The sequence below is a fragment of the Crinia signifera genome, chromosome 11, assembly GCF_055691185.1.
Source record: "Crinia signifera chromosome 11, ASM5569118v1, whole genome shotgun sequence".
NCBI lineage: Eukaryota > Metazoa > Chordata > Amphibia > Anura > Myobatrachidae > Crinia > Crinia signifera.
The window spans coordinates 79,361,898-79,378,135 of NC_139227.1; the positions used below are offsets into that span (position 1 = coordinate 79,361,898).

The 16,238-nt window shown below is 43.9% G+C and overlaps 1 protein-coding gene across 1 annotated transcript; it reads left to right on the forward strand.

Annotated features, from left to right (window-relative positions):
- Positions 1-853: 853 nt before the first annotated feature.
- Positions 854-3,427, forward strand: LOC146046074 (uncharacterized). The gene is made up of 2 exons (XM_083165250.1): positions 854-1,685; positions 2,039-3,427. Exons 1-2 carry the CDS (start codon positions 1,133-1,135, stop codon positions 2,647-2,649), a joined length of 1,164 nt encoding a protein of 387 aa, XP_083021376.1. The 5' UTR covers positions 854-1,132; the 3' UTR covers positions 2,650-3,427.
- Positions 3,428-16,238: the final 12,811 nt, after the last annotated feature.

The window sequence follows — 16,238 nt, forward strand, 5'->3', positions numbered from 1 at the left end:
ACTGGTATAAATTATAATAATCACAAAATTGAGCAATCAGATTAAATTAATCTCTTATATATTTGGCTACATCTGTCACTCAAAGTGTGTCTGAAGCTGTAACGCTGGATGGAGCCTCTGACTCACATGACAGAGAACCAGCCCAGTGAGCCCACAGTCATAGGAGGGACACAATGCTCTGCTCCTGCACTTTCCTTTTAATGTATGATTGCCATCACCTGTGTTGAAGCACCTTTCCTATCAATTAACCTGTTCAACACAGATGGAGGTAATCATACATTAGGAAGAAAGTCCAATGGCAGAGCATTGTGTCCCTCCTGGCATAGGTCATGTTGGGAGGTATGCACAGTGCCAGACACCCTCTGCCTCCCCATGTTACCCAGCAAAGACACAGCTACTCACCAGACACACCAGGTGAGCGCCCCACATACCTCCCAACATGACCCTCTCCAGGAGGGACAGAATGCTCTGTTTGTGGACTTCCATCTTAATTTAGGATTGTCATCACCTGTTTTAAACAGGGTAATTGATAAGAAAGGTGTTTAAGCACAGGTGATGGTAATCCATAAATTAAGAAGAAAGTCCAGAAACAGAGCAATGTGTCCCTCCTGGAGAGGGTCATGTTGGGTATGCACCTCCCTCCCTCCCCCCCATTCATGGCATCCCCACGATTAAATGGCATATGCAAAACACTGACATGGCTATGGTCGACAATGAAAAAGGTTGACAAGATTTATTTTTCACTTTTTCAATGTTTTCATATTCATTCTCATGTGTCGACATGGACACCAATGAAGTGCCACACTTATGTCAACATTTATACCCCTTTCAGACAGAAAAAAATACCCGGTAATTTCCCTGCTCTTGCCGTGTCGACACGGGTTTTTCTTCTGTCTGAAAGGGTCAACACGGGTCTAAAGTTCCGGGACTTCGACCCAGGTATTTACCTGGGTTTTTCCCGTGTCAGACACGTGTTTGCGGCTGTGTGAAAGGCTCCGACCCGTGTTTTTCTCCCGACTATTGAAAAATCATGCTGATTGGCTGTGCAGCATGGCGCTGCGTGATTGGCTGATCTTTACAGGTTCCCTGATTGGCTGAGCGCACGTGGCAGAGGCGTGCAGCGCAGCAGTAAATGGCCATGGCACACTGGAAAGATGAGGAGATCCGTGAGCTGCTCAATGTCAGAGGGGAGGAAGAAATCCGCAAACAGATTACTGGCACAGTGAAGGACGCTGTAGTCTACACCAATATTGCCAAGGTCCTCACTTCAAGGGGCATTGTGCGTACCCAGCAGCAGGTGGTCAACAAACTAAAAGCTCTGCGCAGGTACTACAACAAAGTTTGTGACAACAACAGGAGGAAAAGTGGTGCTGGGAGGATGGAATGGGTTTACTTCGACCAATGTAACGAGGTCTTTGGCAATTCTGCCCTGGTGAACCCTGTTGCCATATCATCATCCAGTGCAGCTTCATCACGGAGCATAACTCCAGAATGCAGCCCATCTTGCCCACCTATAATGGAGTTGGAAGACAGCATAGACAACAGCATCCCTGATCCTATTGCTGCCATGGAGGACACAATTGATCCATTAGAGGCTGAGGTTGAGGACAGTGGAGCCAGCACCATTACTCCATCTGGGACACCCACTCCTGCACAGACTGAGACCCCAACGTTGCGTCGTAACAGTAAGTTTTTCAAGTATTGTTTGTGTATCTATTTTAATAGATGTACAGGGGGCTATAGGTATCAGCAGGCCTTTAATGCCCCACATGCTGGTACCTGTGGTTCTTCCAAGTATCAGCATGTGTTGCAGGCTTGCTGGGACCTGTAGTCCCACTGTAACACAGGTAACAACCCCGCACCCACTACTACAGCACACGTGTGGTGTGCCCTGGAGAGGGGTATTGTGGGAACCAGTAGTAGTAGTCTCTCTCTCTCTCTATCTATATATATATATATATATATATATATATATATATATATATATATACACTGGCATGCCGCTATTGGATTGTAATGATTTTTCCTTTATTTTTAGTATTTGATGTACCTGCAAGGAAGAAAAAAACGTCAAAGATGGAGCTTGCTACGCGCTCAATGTCAAGAATCCTGGTAGATCATCTCCGAGAGTCCGATCTTGAATTTCAAACTCAAGAGGATGCCCGACTGCAGCGCTTCTTTGACAACGAGAGACAGTTGCAAGATTCCTTTCTCACACAGTTGGTGGGTCTGCACGAACGCATAGCGCGTGAAAATCGAGATGCACAGATGACCTTCCTTACCAATATGGTGTCTACATTACAGAATCCGCAGCCTTACAAGCTGTGTAGTCCGTACGCTGAGGGTGATTATTGTAATCCTCCACACAGAGGCCATACATTTATGCCTTCAAATTCAAGCCAAACTACTGTGCAGGGCCAAGGGCGTAGTTATACTGAAAACATGGGCAATAATTTTTCACATGCCACACAGCCAAGTAGGCCACATGCCAATACCAGTCCACAGGAGACAGTGCATGATACTGTCAATGGCACAGGATATAGTAGGCAATATGGCAATGTGAAAAATTATGCTGATGATTCAGTGAATGCCAGTAATCATAACACTCCTGTTAGCACTGTAATCAGCACTGCCTACAGGCATTTGTAGTAATGTTGCTATATGGTTGTTCTTTTTATATTTTTTCTGGGCTCGTTCAATTTTTCTTGCTTAAAAAGTGGCACTTACAAGGCCCGTTAAATGCTGTGTTCCATTTTGATGTACACAGTAGAGTATTATGGTTCTTTAGTTTATGAGCCTCAAAAAAGCTCATTTGGTTCTTCAGTTTGGAGCTGAATCAAAGTTCTCAAACTTTTTTTTTTATTTAAATGTGTACAAATAGAGTATACTCTAGATATGTGACTGAACATAATCTATAATGTGTACACAGTATGCCTTCTTCTTTATCTTTAAGGCAATAAAAAAATTCCCTGTTTGGGGCTTATATTTATATATTTATATTTTTTTGGGGTGTACTAAGGGCTATTTCACACACTCCGACTCCTGTCGGATGGCGAAACCCCGCACGGCCAGGAAGCCGTGCCACACACCGTAGTTAATAATGGGCACAGATGTGGCCATTCACCCAGGCCGCCTGGTTTCAGCCGGATCCCATCATTGTAAACTGCTGTGTGTGGCACAGATTCCTGGCCGTGCGGGTTTTCACTGCCCGGCAGGAGCCAGAGTGTTTCGAATTGCCCTACAGCACAGGTCTTCAACCTGTGGCCCTCCAGATGTTGTGAAACTACATGTCCCACCATACATTGCCACATTTTTTCCTATAGTAGGATGGCAAAAAAACTCAGGGCATGCGGGGACATGTAGTTCCACAACATCTGAAGGGCCACAGGTTGAAGACCTGTGCCCTACAGGTACCAAAAATTGCAAATACAAGTGTTTATTTATATATACAGTGCCGGATGAAAAGGTGTGGCTGCTGGACAGTCAGACTAGGTGTGTGTCTCCCCTATACAATATCAGCTTGGATGGCAGCACAACCTATTCACCCACCACTGATAGTAGACCTATGCTAAATACATATTCTACCTCGTGTTGCAATAGTTCAATGTTGTTTCAGTGTTGAAAGGGTATTTATGACCACTAAAGATTTATATTTGAAAACATTTTATATTTAAAGTGAACTGCATAAAACATGTTTTGTGAAAAATAAAACAAGTTCTTTCAAACATACAACCAATGTGTCCTTGTACTTCTACTGTGTCATAGTATTTAGGTTAATAGAGAGGGTGTTCTGCAACTTGTCAGCCATGTTTAATGCAATGCAGTGAGCAGTCACCACCCACTTTTCATGATCTCATCTCTGTGTGCCTTTAAAACTGTCCTTTTCTTATGACACACAGAGTTTTGCAGGAAAAATCCGGCTTCTGTGTGAAAGGGGTCGACACGGAAAATACCCGGGTTTTTGCTCCTGTGTGAAAGGGGGTCAGCCCCTTGCTGTCTAGTTGTACCCGGGTTTTTGTATCCGGGAAATACCTGGGTTTTTGGGATTTTTCTGTGTGAAAGGGGTATCACATGTGTTGACCTTTCTGTGTTGATTTTTTCTTGTGGCGATTCGCGGCACCCCCCGCAACCCCTCTTCCGCGATTTGCAGCACACCCCCCGCAATTCGCGGCACCCCCGGTGACTCCCGCGATTCGCGGCCCCACCCCGTGACACCCCTCCTGCGATTCGCGGCACCACGCGACCCCCCTCCCACGATTCGCGCCAACCCCCTGGGCCCCCCCTCACGAGGTTCACGGTGCCCCCCACGACCCCCCAACCGCGATTCCCCACCCCTGACCCCCCTACTGTCATTGCGGCAACCACCCGCCCCCGAGACCCACCCTCCCGCGATTCACTGCAACACCCCTCGCCCCCCCCCTCCCACGATTCACGGAACCCACACACCCCCGTGACCCCCCCTCCCGCAATTCACGGCATCCCCACGATTAAATAGCACATGCAATACACTGACATGGCTATGGTCGACAATGAAAAAGGTTGACAAGATTTATTTTTCACTTTTTCAATGTTTTCATATTCATTCTCATGTGTCGACATGGACACCAATGAAATGCCACACTTATGTCAACAAATACATGTGTTGACCTTTCTTGTGGCGATTCGCGGCACCCCCCCGAAACCCCCCTCCCGCGATTTGCAGCACACCCCCCGCAATTCGCGGCACCCCCGGTGACTCCCGCGATTCGCGGGCCCACCCCGTGACACCCCCCCCCTCCTGCGATTCGCGGCACCCCGCGACCCCCCCTCCCACGATTCGCGCCAACCCCCTGGGCCCCCCTCGCGAGGTTCACGGTGCCCCCCACGACCCCCCCAACCGCGATTCCCCACCCCTGACCCCCCCCTCCTGTCATTGCGACAACCCCCCGCCCCAGCGACCCACCCTACCGCAATTCACTGCAACCCACTGCGCCCCCCCTCCCACGATTCGCGGCACCCACACCCCCCCCCGCGACCAGGGGTGCCGAGAGGGGGGGGGGAGCAGGTACACTTTACCCGGGCCCGGGCCTGTCAGTGGGGCCCTGGTCTGGACACACAGTTCTTTTTTTATTTGGTGGGTCTGAGTGTGCCGGAGTCAGCTGTTCAGCGGCGGCATTGGGATTGCGGATGTGGGCAGATGTGGGCCTGCATGGGGGCAGCAGCATCACAGAGGTCCTTTTGAGGCACTCCAGGGCCTGCTGAGAGCCAGCCATGTGACAGGAGTTTACCGTGGCTCCGCGACAGGAGGATACTTAGGGTAGGTAGTCCCTGGGTGCTGGGAGGAACTGGGTCAGAGACAGGCCACCTTCCATGGTAGCACCACCCACTCCGCAGAATCGCAGCCCACCCTACTCCCCACATTCCTATCCCAGCCGCCACCAGCAGCAGCAGGTGCCACCGATGTCCAGGTCACTGTGTTCCAAGATGGAAGGTGGGTGGCTGGTTGCTCTGTGTCTGCTGCCTCCCTGCATGCTGCTGGGGCTGAGATCCAACTCTGGAAGTCAGCATGTAACCCCTGGCAGAGAATGTACTGTAACTCTATAACAACGAGCATGTTAACCCCTGGCAAAGCATGTAGCCCATGGCAGAGCATGTTAATCCATGGCAACGAGCATGTTAACCCCTGGCAGAGCATGTACCTCCTGGCAGAGCAGGTTAATCCCATGCCAAAAAGCATGTTAACCCCTGGCAGAGAATGTGATCCCCTTGCAGAGCAGGTTAATCCCATGGCAACGAGAATGCTAACCCCCTAATATGCAAGGAGCATTACGGTGTGTGGAATAACATGTAATGGGCATAATAGCATGTGGTAAAATATGAAATAGGTATTACGGTGTATGGCATAATGTGTACTTCCCACTACGGTGTGTGGCATAACGTGTAATGAGCATTATGGCATGTGGTATAATATGTAATGAGTGTGTGATATGTGTAATAGGCATTATGGTGTAAATCTTTGTCCCTGTATCCACCTTGTAAGCAGTGGTGTAACAATGGGTCCGCGGGGAGTTTTGTCCGTGGGGCCCCAGGAAGTTGTTGTACCGGGGCCCAGGATTTCTCTTGGCGGCCCTGCCCGCGACCCCCCCTCCCGCAATTCACGGCATCCACCCACGACCCCTCCTCCCGTGATTCGCGGACACCCCTCACCTCCTCCCTCCCCCCCCCACCCCCGCGCGCGATTCACGGCAACCCCAGGATTAAATGGCACATGCACGGCTATGGTCGACAATGAAAAAGGTTGACATGAGTTTTTGAAGATTTATTTTTCTTTTTTTCAATGTTTTCATATTCATTCTCATGTGTCGACATGGACACCGATGAAGTGCCACACTTATGTCAACATTTACATGTGTTGAACTTTCTGTGTTGATTTTTTCGTGTAGCAATTTTTTTCCAGTGACAACTATGAACTATGTGCAGGTCAACCTACACATCATCAACCAATTCTTTGTATAATATATAACACCTGTTCTGTTTTACTGTAGGTGTTTTAAGTCAGATCTTTTACTGCTACTATTACTGTTTATGTAAATGCATTCTGAATGACAGCAACATCCTACCATCCTTCTACAAGAATATATAACCAACTAGGTGATTCATTGCGCCCCGTGCCCCCCCCCTCCCGCAATTCACGGACCCCCCGTGCACCCCCCTCCCGCGATTCGCAACCCCCCCTCGCGCAATTCACGCCCCCGCCCTCTCCCGCGATTCGCCGACACCTGCGCCCCCTCCCTCCCTTGATTCACGGCACCCCCCGCGCAATTCACTGCACCCCTAAGCCCCTCTTTAGTCCCCCGTATACTCACACACCCCTATCACTACCCAGCTTCCTGCTCTCCTGAACCGTAACTTCCACCACTGGGGAGTCGCTGACGCTGTTTTGCCCACATGCCCCTATCATGCCTCATAGCCCAGCCTCCTGCTCTCATGCACCCGAACTCCCACCCAGTAGGAGGAGACACTGACTAAGGGCCACCATCCTGTACTCCTGTACTGCCACGCTGGACCCTCACCCACTGGCAGAAGCTGCACAGTATCTCCCACCCTCCTCTTTAGTCCCCCTTATGCCCACACACCCCTATCACTACCCAGCCTCCTGTCTTCCTGTGTCGTGACCTCTGCCAGTGGGGAGCCGCTGACTCAGAAACACCCTACTATACTATTGCACACACACACCTAAACAACATGCACACACAGTCCCCCCCCACCCACAAATGTCACTGTACCCTCCACACTATCAATGTACATCTTACTCTGTAACCGCTTTTTAATTAAACAAAACAATACACACCCCCTTCCACATCATATGCTCTCTATTTAACACATCTCACCTATAACTCAAGTTGCAATACAGGCCATCTTACATACAATTCTAACCATATTTCTCATATACAAATGTTCACAAATTAAGGGGGCGCAGCCCCTTACGACGGTGTGAAGAGCGCCCGTAGGGTGCGATGAATCACCTAGTTAATAATAATAATCACACAATCAAGCAAGATAGGGGTCTCATAGGATATTAAACTGATCAAAACAGTTACACAATTGTAGACAAACTCGGTGCTGCACGAAACGCCCACTGCTCCATGGCTGCACATGGTAAACACAATCAAGCCAGATAGGGGTCTTATTGGATGCTTAACTGTACATGTACGGTTAGGTAGGAAGCCCCTGGTTTCTGAAAAACTATACATCTCAAACCCAGGGGTAAAAGTGGTCCTAGAGAGGTGGAGGAACTCTTCCATCTGCCACCTAGTAATTGATTACCCCCCTTCCCTCCACCCATTAGGCAATGATTTAAGAAACGACTGGTAATAAATTATAATAATCACAACATTGAGCAATCACATTAAGTTAATTAATAATAATAATCACACAATCAAGCCAGATAGGGGCCTTAGTGGATGCTTAACTCTACATGTACGGTTAGGTAGGAAACGCGAAAGGTGGGCGGTGCACCTCCCTAATTATCAAGGCAACTAACTATATCACCTCCAGGCCACTGGTCAGATCTCCAACCAAAAGAACACAGTCCTCATTTGGTCCATTTAATGGGGGCTTATTGTATGATCATCCTATCCATAGTCCATTGAGTCAAGGAGACCCCATGCCCAGGGCCTCCTTGTGGCCACCTCACACGATTAGGTCATGTCCCCAAAATTTTAATGGAAAATGAGTGAAAAAACTCAAAAAAACTCGAAAACTCTAAAGAAGCATGTGCTGTGCTCAACATGAGCTCTCATGCTGGTAGAAAGTAAAAAGTGAATGAATCCTTCAACCAGCGCTCAAATAAATGACAAGGAAATTACTTCCCTTTTCTCCTTGATTCCCCAGTCACTTCTGGTGATAATGCTGATTATTCTCTCCGTAATTACAGCAAAAGTGACATTGGATATGAGAAAAAAGATAGGGAAATATCATCGCATAACATGTATTTAATTCACAAATGGTATGCAGAAATCACAATAAAGTATAACAATAAAACATCAAATCCACACAATAATAAAAAGGGGCACACAATAAAGTGACACTGTGCAAGAGGTATGGAAAGGTCGTTACCAGATGGTATTGAACTGCCAGAATATGGATCAGTTCAAAACAGGCATGAAGCAAATATGGATCCCGGGGTCACATACAGCATACAGCTCTGTCAATAGGCAATTCTCCCTCCCGGTCCAGCTGCACAGAGTCCTCACCGACGCGTTTCGGATCCTGCTGGATCCTTTTTCAAGGTGTATATGTGTGTCCATAAATGTCCGTTTTTTAAACCCCCTTTGTGCCAATCACGGCGCTGCAAATCGCCGCGAAATCGGTAGTACACTTCCGGGTGTACTTGAAGTTAGGCCTGGGTGTACAGGAAATTGTCATAGCGCGTCACTTCCGGTGACGCGATCGCGGCAAATAGACGGCACAGAGGACTAATGCGCCCGCCTCCATGTCCTCCACAGTCACGCCGCGTCACTTCCGGTGACGAGTTCACAGGTCCTTTAGCTGGAATACCTCACCACGATCTCCCAGCGCGCGTCACTTCCGGTGACGCGTTACCACCTTCTTCTAGCTGGGTTTACATTATGGGAATTCCCGGGTGCAACCTTATTACCGGACTTCCGGTGTTGGATTATACATCACCTATATGTGGGTCCCCTGATAAGGAGATACTCCAGATCACATTTTGCCCACACAGTTCCGTTTTTTGCCCACAATATGATCGTCCATGTACACAAAAGTCCATATACATTGCACTAATGAATAAATAGATAAAAAACATATATGACAGTCAATATTGGATAAAAGAATGCAGTTGAATAAATACAATAAAAGAATCATAAAAACCACTTGAGTTCGAAATCAGTATTTATGCCATTTGGTTTTAATGTATTAAAATTATAAATCATCTGCATCTCAGTTTTAGCTAACTGAGTGCTAAGGTCCCGTCTGCGATTGTTTCCCTCTATGTATTTTAATCCCACAAAGGATTTTATATGTTTAATAGAACTCGCATGGTGCAATTTGAAGTGGAGAGGTAATGAATGAGTCTCCACTCCCTTCTCAATATTTCTAATATGCTCTGCCAGGCGAGTTTTTAGGGGGCGAGATGTCCTTCCGATATAATACATGTTGCATGTACAACCAATGGCATAAATGACATTTTTTACATTGCACGTTACGAACTCTTGGATTTTATGATCCACACCATTGATAGAGACATTTTCTACCTTTTTTTCCCCTTTGATATTGATACAGGCTTTACAGCAGCCACATCTATGAAAACCTCTTGTCCTAATTCCTCGTCTAAGGTTATTATTGGGATGCATGCTCTGTGTGAGCTTGTTTCCCAAATTTGGGGCCTTACGGTAGATAAAATTGGGTCTTTCTGGTAGCTCTTGGCCTATAACAGGGTCTTTTTTTAAAAGGTGCCAGTGCTTTTTAAAAGATTGCTCGACTTTTTTATGCTGGGTGTTATAGTTAGTAATGAATGCCCATTTAAAACGGTCATTATTGTTAGGTTCCTTTACTTTATCAACTAAAAGATTAGACCGGTCTATTTGGTCAATATTAAAAATGGCTTCCTCTAGTTTCTCTTTTTTATAGCCACTTTGTACGAAATTTTTCGCCATTGTATTGGCTTGCTCATTAAATACATTTTTATCTGTACAATTCCGTTTCAACCTTTTGAATTGACCTTGTGGTATACAATTAAGCCAGTTTCTATGATGACAACTCTCTAAACTTATATAGCTTTGGGAGTCCGTAGGCTTGTTGAAAGTTTTGGTTTTTAGACATCCATCTTCCTCATATATTGTAATGTCCAAAAAATCTACTGAATTACCGCTCACATTAAAAGTGAATTCTATATTAAAATCATTTGCATTTAAATAAGTACAAAAATCATCTAAAAGTGAGCGAGTTCCTTTCCATAAAAACAGCACATCATCTATGTATCGGCACCAGGACACCAGGCCCGCCCCAAGTGGATGTTCAGTCCAAATATAGTCAATCTCCCATTGGCCCATGAATAGATTGGCATAACTTGGGGCGAACCTGGTGCCCATAGCGGTGCCGATCCGCTGTATAAAATATTCATTTTTGAACATAAAATAATTGTTATTCAGGATAAAACCAACTCCTTCGATTAAAAATTGTTGTAAAGACACATCCAACGAACTCCTTCTAAGTGCTTTTGTGATGGCTTCTATCCCCTGGTCATGGCTAATAATTGTGTAAAGGGACTTAACATCCGCTGTTACTAAATAATACCCTTCTTCCCATTCAAAATTGGGTAATTTTTGTAAAAGATCTTTGGTGTCTTTTAAATGGGACCTGTTAAGTAGCACCAGGGGTTGTAGGTGGTAATCTATAAATTCTGATAGATTAGAAGTTACAGATTCTATCCCTGACACTATGGGACGTCCCGGAGGTGCCACAGGGTCCTTATGCACTTTAGGTAGTACATAGATGACAGGGGTCATTGGTTCCGCTATCCACAGGAAATTGCTCTCTTTCTCCAATAAAGTGCCATTGCTACGATAAATATCTAAAAAGATTTTAAGGTTGTCCATGATTCTTTTGGTGGGGTCTGATCTTAGTTTTTGATAGGTGTTTTTATCTCCTAATTGGCGGCCTATTTCCGCTTCATATTTCTCGATATCCATGACCACCACCCCTCCGCCTTTATCGGCGGGTTTTATCACGATACTCTGATTATCTTTTAGCTGTTTGAGAGCTTCTCTTTCTTTCATATTTAAATTATATTTGGTACCTCCTGTGTCCACTTTTTTGAGATCTTCTTGCACCAAAGTGCTAAAGGTTTCTACCCAATTTCCTTTTAAATATGATGGGAAAAAAATGGACTTTGGTTTAAAATGACTTTGGGTTTCTAATACCTCTTCTTCGGCATCTTTATTTTGACCACAAAAAAACTTTTTTAAGCATATCTTCCTCACAAACTTGTTGATATCCACGAAAGTTTGGAATTTATTTATATTAGCTGTTGGGGCATATTTCAGCCCTTTCTCCAGTACGTTAGTTTCCTCCCTCGTTAGTATATGTGTACTAAGATTAAAGATTTTCACCTTATTTCTTATAGGGGGGTCAGTTGTCTCTTTAGATTTAGGTTTTTGTTTTTTTCTTTGTTTTTTCAAACGTTTGGTGTTATTCTTTTTTCTCCCTCCCCTTTTCCCCCGATGTACAGTTTTATTGGGGATTATCGCCTGTAGCGGGATGCATTCCCTCTCTCTAAAAAACGAGGTGAATCCATTTCTCTTAACGGGGAGTATCTATTTCTATTGTACCTATCTCTAAAATTGACTTTGTGTCTATCTCTGTTGTAAGGTTGTCTGTACCTCCAATTTTGGGTTTCTCTATCTCTGGTATTGTTGCTAAAATAATCATTCTTTTTAAAATGCTCATAATTTTCAAATTTCCTAATCCTATCCAATTTAGGTTTAGGGACTGTCACATTTCTTCTATCAGTTTTTTCTCTGAACTGTACTCTATAGTGCATATTTGGGCGTCTATTACTTTCCTCTTGATGATATTTTACTGGCGTATGGTCTCTTTTTCTGTTTTTCCCCCTTTCCTTTTCAGTCTGTTTAGGGGTACTATAGGGGCAGGTTACCTCATGTTCTATATCCTCAAATTCTGTTTCTGAACCTGAGAAACTTTCTTCCCCCTCCATACTTGTTTCCATAAATTCTTTTTTGTCCCGAATAAATTTTCTCACTTTCTTTTCCACTAATACTTTTTCAGTTTTTTTGATGTTACTTTCTATGCGGGCCTCCAAATTTTTATAGTCCGCCATACTCTCAAAAGGGGTAATTAGATCTTTGAGAACCTTAATTTCCTCATCATATTTAATTAAGTCTTTCCTCCGTTCGTCTATAATTAGTGACATTAATTGATAAGAGCAGTTATCTGTAATCTTAACCCATTCATCTTTGAAGCCCTGTGAGGCAGTACTAAAAGAGGATTCTTTGTGAACTCTAAGTCCCCTTGGAATTAATTGATGGGCTTTATAGCGTTCTAGGGTTACTGTTTCCCACCAGGTTTTATTCTCTTTCAATAGAATTTGTTCCAGTTTTTTCATGATGGTTTCAAGACTTTCGTCTAACAATTCTATGTGTTCACCTCCATCTTTAAAGAGATTATCAAATCTAGAGCGTCTCTGCTCTTTGTACTTAAACATATTGCTGCTTAGTAGTGAATGACAGAAGAAAGAAACAGTGACTAGGTACAATGAGTGTGTATTCACCACAGTGCGCAAAAGACAAATGAGCTGCTAGGAAGGATAAATTCTAGGGGGTTTTCTTCTAACCCTCAAGTGACAATCGATAGAAAGTAAAAAGTGAATGAATCCTTCAACCAGCGCTCAAATAAATGACAAGGAAATTACTTCCCTTTTCTCCTTGATTCCCCAGTCACTTCTGGTGATAATGCTGATTATTCTCTCCGTAATTACAGCAAAAGTGACATTGGATATGAGAAAAAAGATAGGGAAATATCATCGCATAACATGTATTTAATTCACAAATGGTATGCAGAAATCACAATAAAGTATAACAATAAAACATCAAATCCACACAATAATAAAAAGGGGCACACAATAAAGTGACACTGTGCAAGAGGTATGGAAAGGTCGTTACCAGATGGTATTGAACTGCCAGAATATGGATCAGTTCAAAACAGGCATGAAGCAAATATGGATCCCGGGGTCACATACAGCATACAGCTCTGTCAATAGGCAATTCTCCCTCCCGGTCCAGCTGCACAGAGTCCTCACCGACGCGTTTCGGATCCTGCTGGATCCTTTTTCAAGGTGTATATGTGTGTCCATAAATGTCCGTTATTTAAACCCCCTTTGTGCCAATCACGGCGCTGCAAATCGCCGCGAAATCGGTAGTACACTTCCGGGTGTACTTGAAGTTAGGCCTGGGTGTACAGGAAATTGTCATAGCGCGTCACTTCCGGTGACGCGATCGCGGCAAATAGACGGCACAGAGGACTAATGCGCCCGCCTCCATGTCCTCCACAGTCACGCCGCGTCACTTCCGGTGACGAGTTCACAGGTCCTTTAGCTGGAATACCTCACCACGATCTCCCAGCGCGCGTCACTTCCGGTGACGCGTTACCACCTTCTTCTAGCTGGGTTTACATTATGGGAATTCCCGGGTGCAACCTTATTACCGGACTTCCGGTGTTGGATTATACATCACCTATATGTGGGTCCCCTGATAAGGAGATACTCCAGATCACATTTTGCCCACACAGTTCCGTTTTTTGCCCACAATATGATCGTCCATGTACACAAAAGTCCATATACATTGCACTAATGAATAAATAGATAAAAAACATATATGACAGTCAATATTGGATAAAAGAATGCAGTTGAATAAATACAATAAAAGAATCATAAAAACCACTTGAGTTCGAAATCAGTATTTATGCCATTTGGTTTTAATGTATTAAAATTATAAATCATCTGCATCTCAGTTTTAGCTAACTGAGTGCTAAGGTCCCGTCTGCGATTGTTTCCCTCTATGTATTTTAATCCCACAAAGGATTTTATATGTTTAATAGAACTCGCATGGTGCAATTTGAAGTGGAGAGGTAATGAATGAGTCTCCACTCCCTTCTCAATATTTCTAATATGCTCTGCCAGGCGAGTTTTTAGGGGGCGAGATGTCCTTCCGATATAATACATGTTGCATGTACAACCAATGGCATAAATGACATTTTTTACATTGCACGTTACGAACTCTTGGATTTTATGATCCACACCATTGATAGAGACATTTTCTACCTTTTTTTCCCCTTTGATATTGATACAGGCTTTACAGCAGCCACATCTATGAAAACCTCTTGTCCTAATTCCTCGTCTAAGGTTATTATTGGGATGCATGCTCTGTGTGAGCTTGTTTCCCAAATTTGGGGCCTTACGGTAGATAAAATTGGGTCTTTCTGGTAGCTCTTGGCCTATAACAGGGTCTTTTTTTAAAAGGTGCCAGTGCTTTTTAAAAGATTGCTCGACTTTTTTATGCTGGGTGTTATAGTTAGTAATGAATGCCCATTTAAAACGGTCATTATTGTTAGGTTCCTTTACTTTATCAACTAAAAGATTAGACCGGTCTATTTGGTCAATATTAAAAATGGCTTCCTCTAGTTTCTCTTTTTTATAGCCACTTTGTACGAAATTTTTCGCCATTGTATTGGCTTGCTCATTAAATACATTTTTATCTGTACAATTCCGTTTCAACCTTTTGAATTGACCTTGTGGTATACAATTAAGCCAGTTTCTATGATGACAACTCTCTAAACTTATATAGCTTTGGGAGTCCGTAGGCTTGTTGAAAGTTTTGGTTTTTAGACATCCATCTTCCTCATATATTGTAATGTCCAAAAAATCTACTGAATTACCGCTCACATTAAAAGTGAATTCTATATTAAAATCATTTGCATTTAAATAAGTACAAAAATCATCTAAAAGTGAGCGAGTTCCTTTCCATAAAAACAGCACATCATCTATGTATCGGCACCAGGACACCAGGCCCGCCCCAAGTGGATGTTCAGTCCAAATATAGTCAATCTCCCATTGGCCCATGAATAGATTGGCATAACTTGGGGCGAACCTGGTGCCCATAGCGGTGCCGATCCGCTGTATAAAATATTCATTTTTGAACATAAAATAATTGTTATTCAGGATAAAACCAACTCCTTCGATTAAAAATTGTTGTAAAGACACATCCAACGAACTCCTTCTAAGTGCTTTTGTGATGGCTTCTATCCCCTGGTCATGGCTAATAATTGTGTAAAGGGACTTAACATCCGCTGTTACTAAATAATACCCTTCTCCCCATTCAAAATTGGGTAATTTTTGTAAAAGATCTTTGGTGTCTTTTAAATGGGACCTGTTAAGTAGCACCAGGGGTTGTAGGTGGTAATCTATAAATTCTGATAGATTAGAAGTTACAGATTCTATCCCTGACACTATGGGACGTCCCGGAGGTGCCACAGGGTCCTTATGCACTTTAGGTAGTACATAGATGACAGGGGTCATTGGTTCCGCTATCCACAGGAAATTGCTCTCTTTCTCCAATAAAGTGCCATTGCTACGATAAATATCTAAAAAGATTTTAAGGTTGTCCATGATTCTTTTGGTGGGGTCTGATCTTAGTTTTTGATAGGTGTTTTTATCTCCTAATTGGCGGCCTATTTCCGCTTCATATTTCTCGATATCCATGACCACCACCCCTCCGCCTTTATCGGCGGGTTTTATCACGATACTCTGATTATCTTTTAGCTGTTTGAGAGCTTCTCTTTCTTTCATATTTAAATTATATTTGGTACCTCCTGTGTCCACTTTTTTGAGATCTTCTTGCACCAAAGTGCTAAAGGTTTCTACCCAATTTCCTTTTAAATATGATGGGAAAAAAATGGACTTTGGTTTAAAATGACTTTGGGTTTCTAATACCTCTTCTTCGGCATCTTTATTTTGACCACAAAAAAACTTTTTTAAGCATATCTTCCTCACAAACTTGTTGATATCCACGAAAGTTTGGAATTTATTTATATTAGCTGTTGGGGCATATTTCAGCCCTTTCTCCAGTACGTTAGTTTCCTCCCTCGTTAGTATATGTGTACTAAGATTAAAGATTTTCACCTTATTTCTTATAGGGGGGTCAGTTGTCTCTTTAGATTTAGGT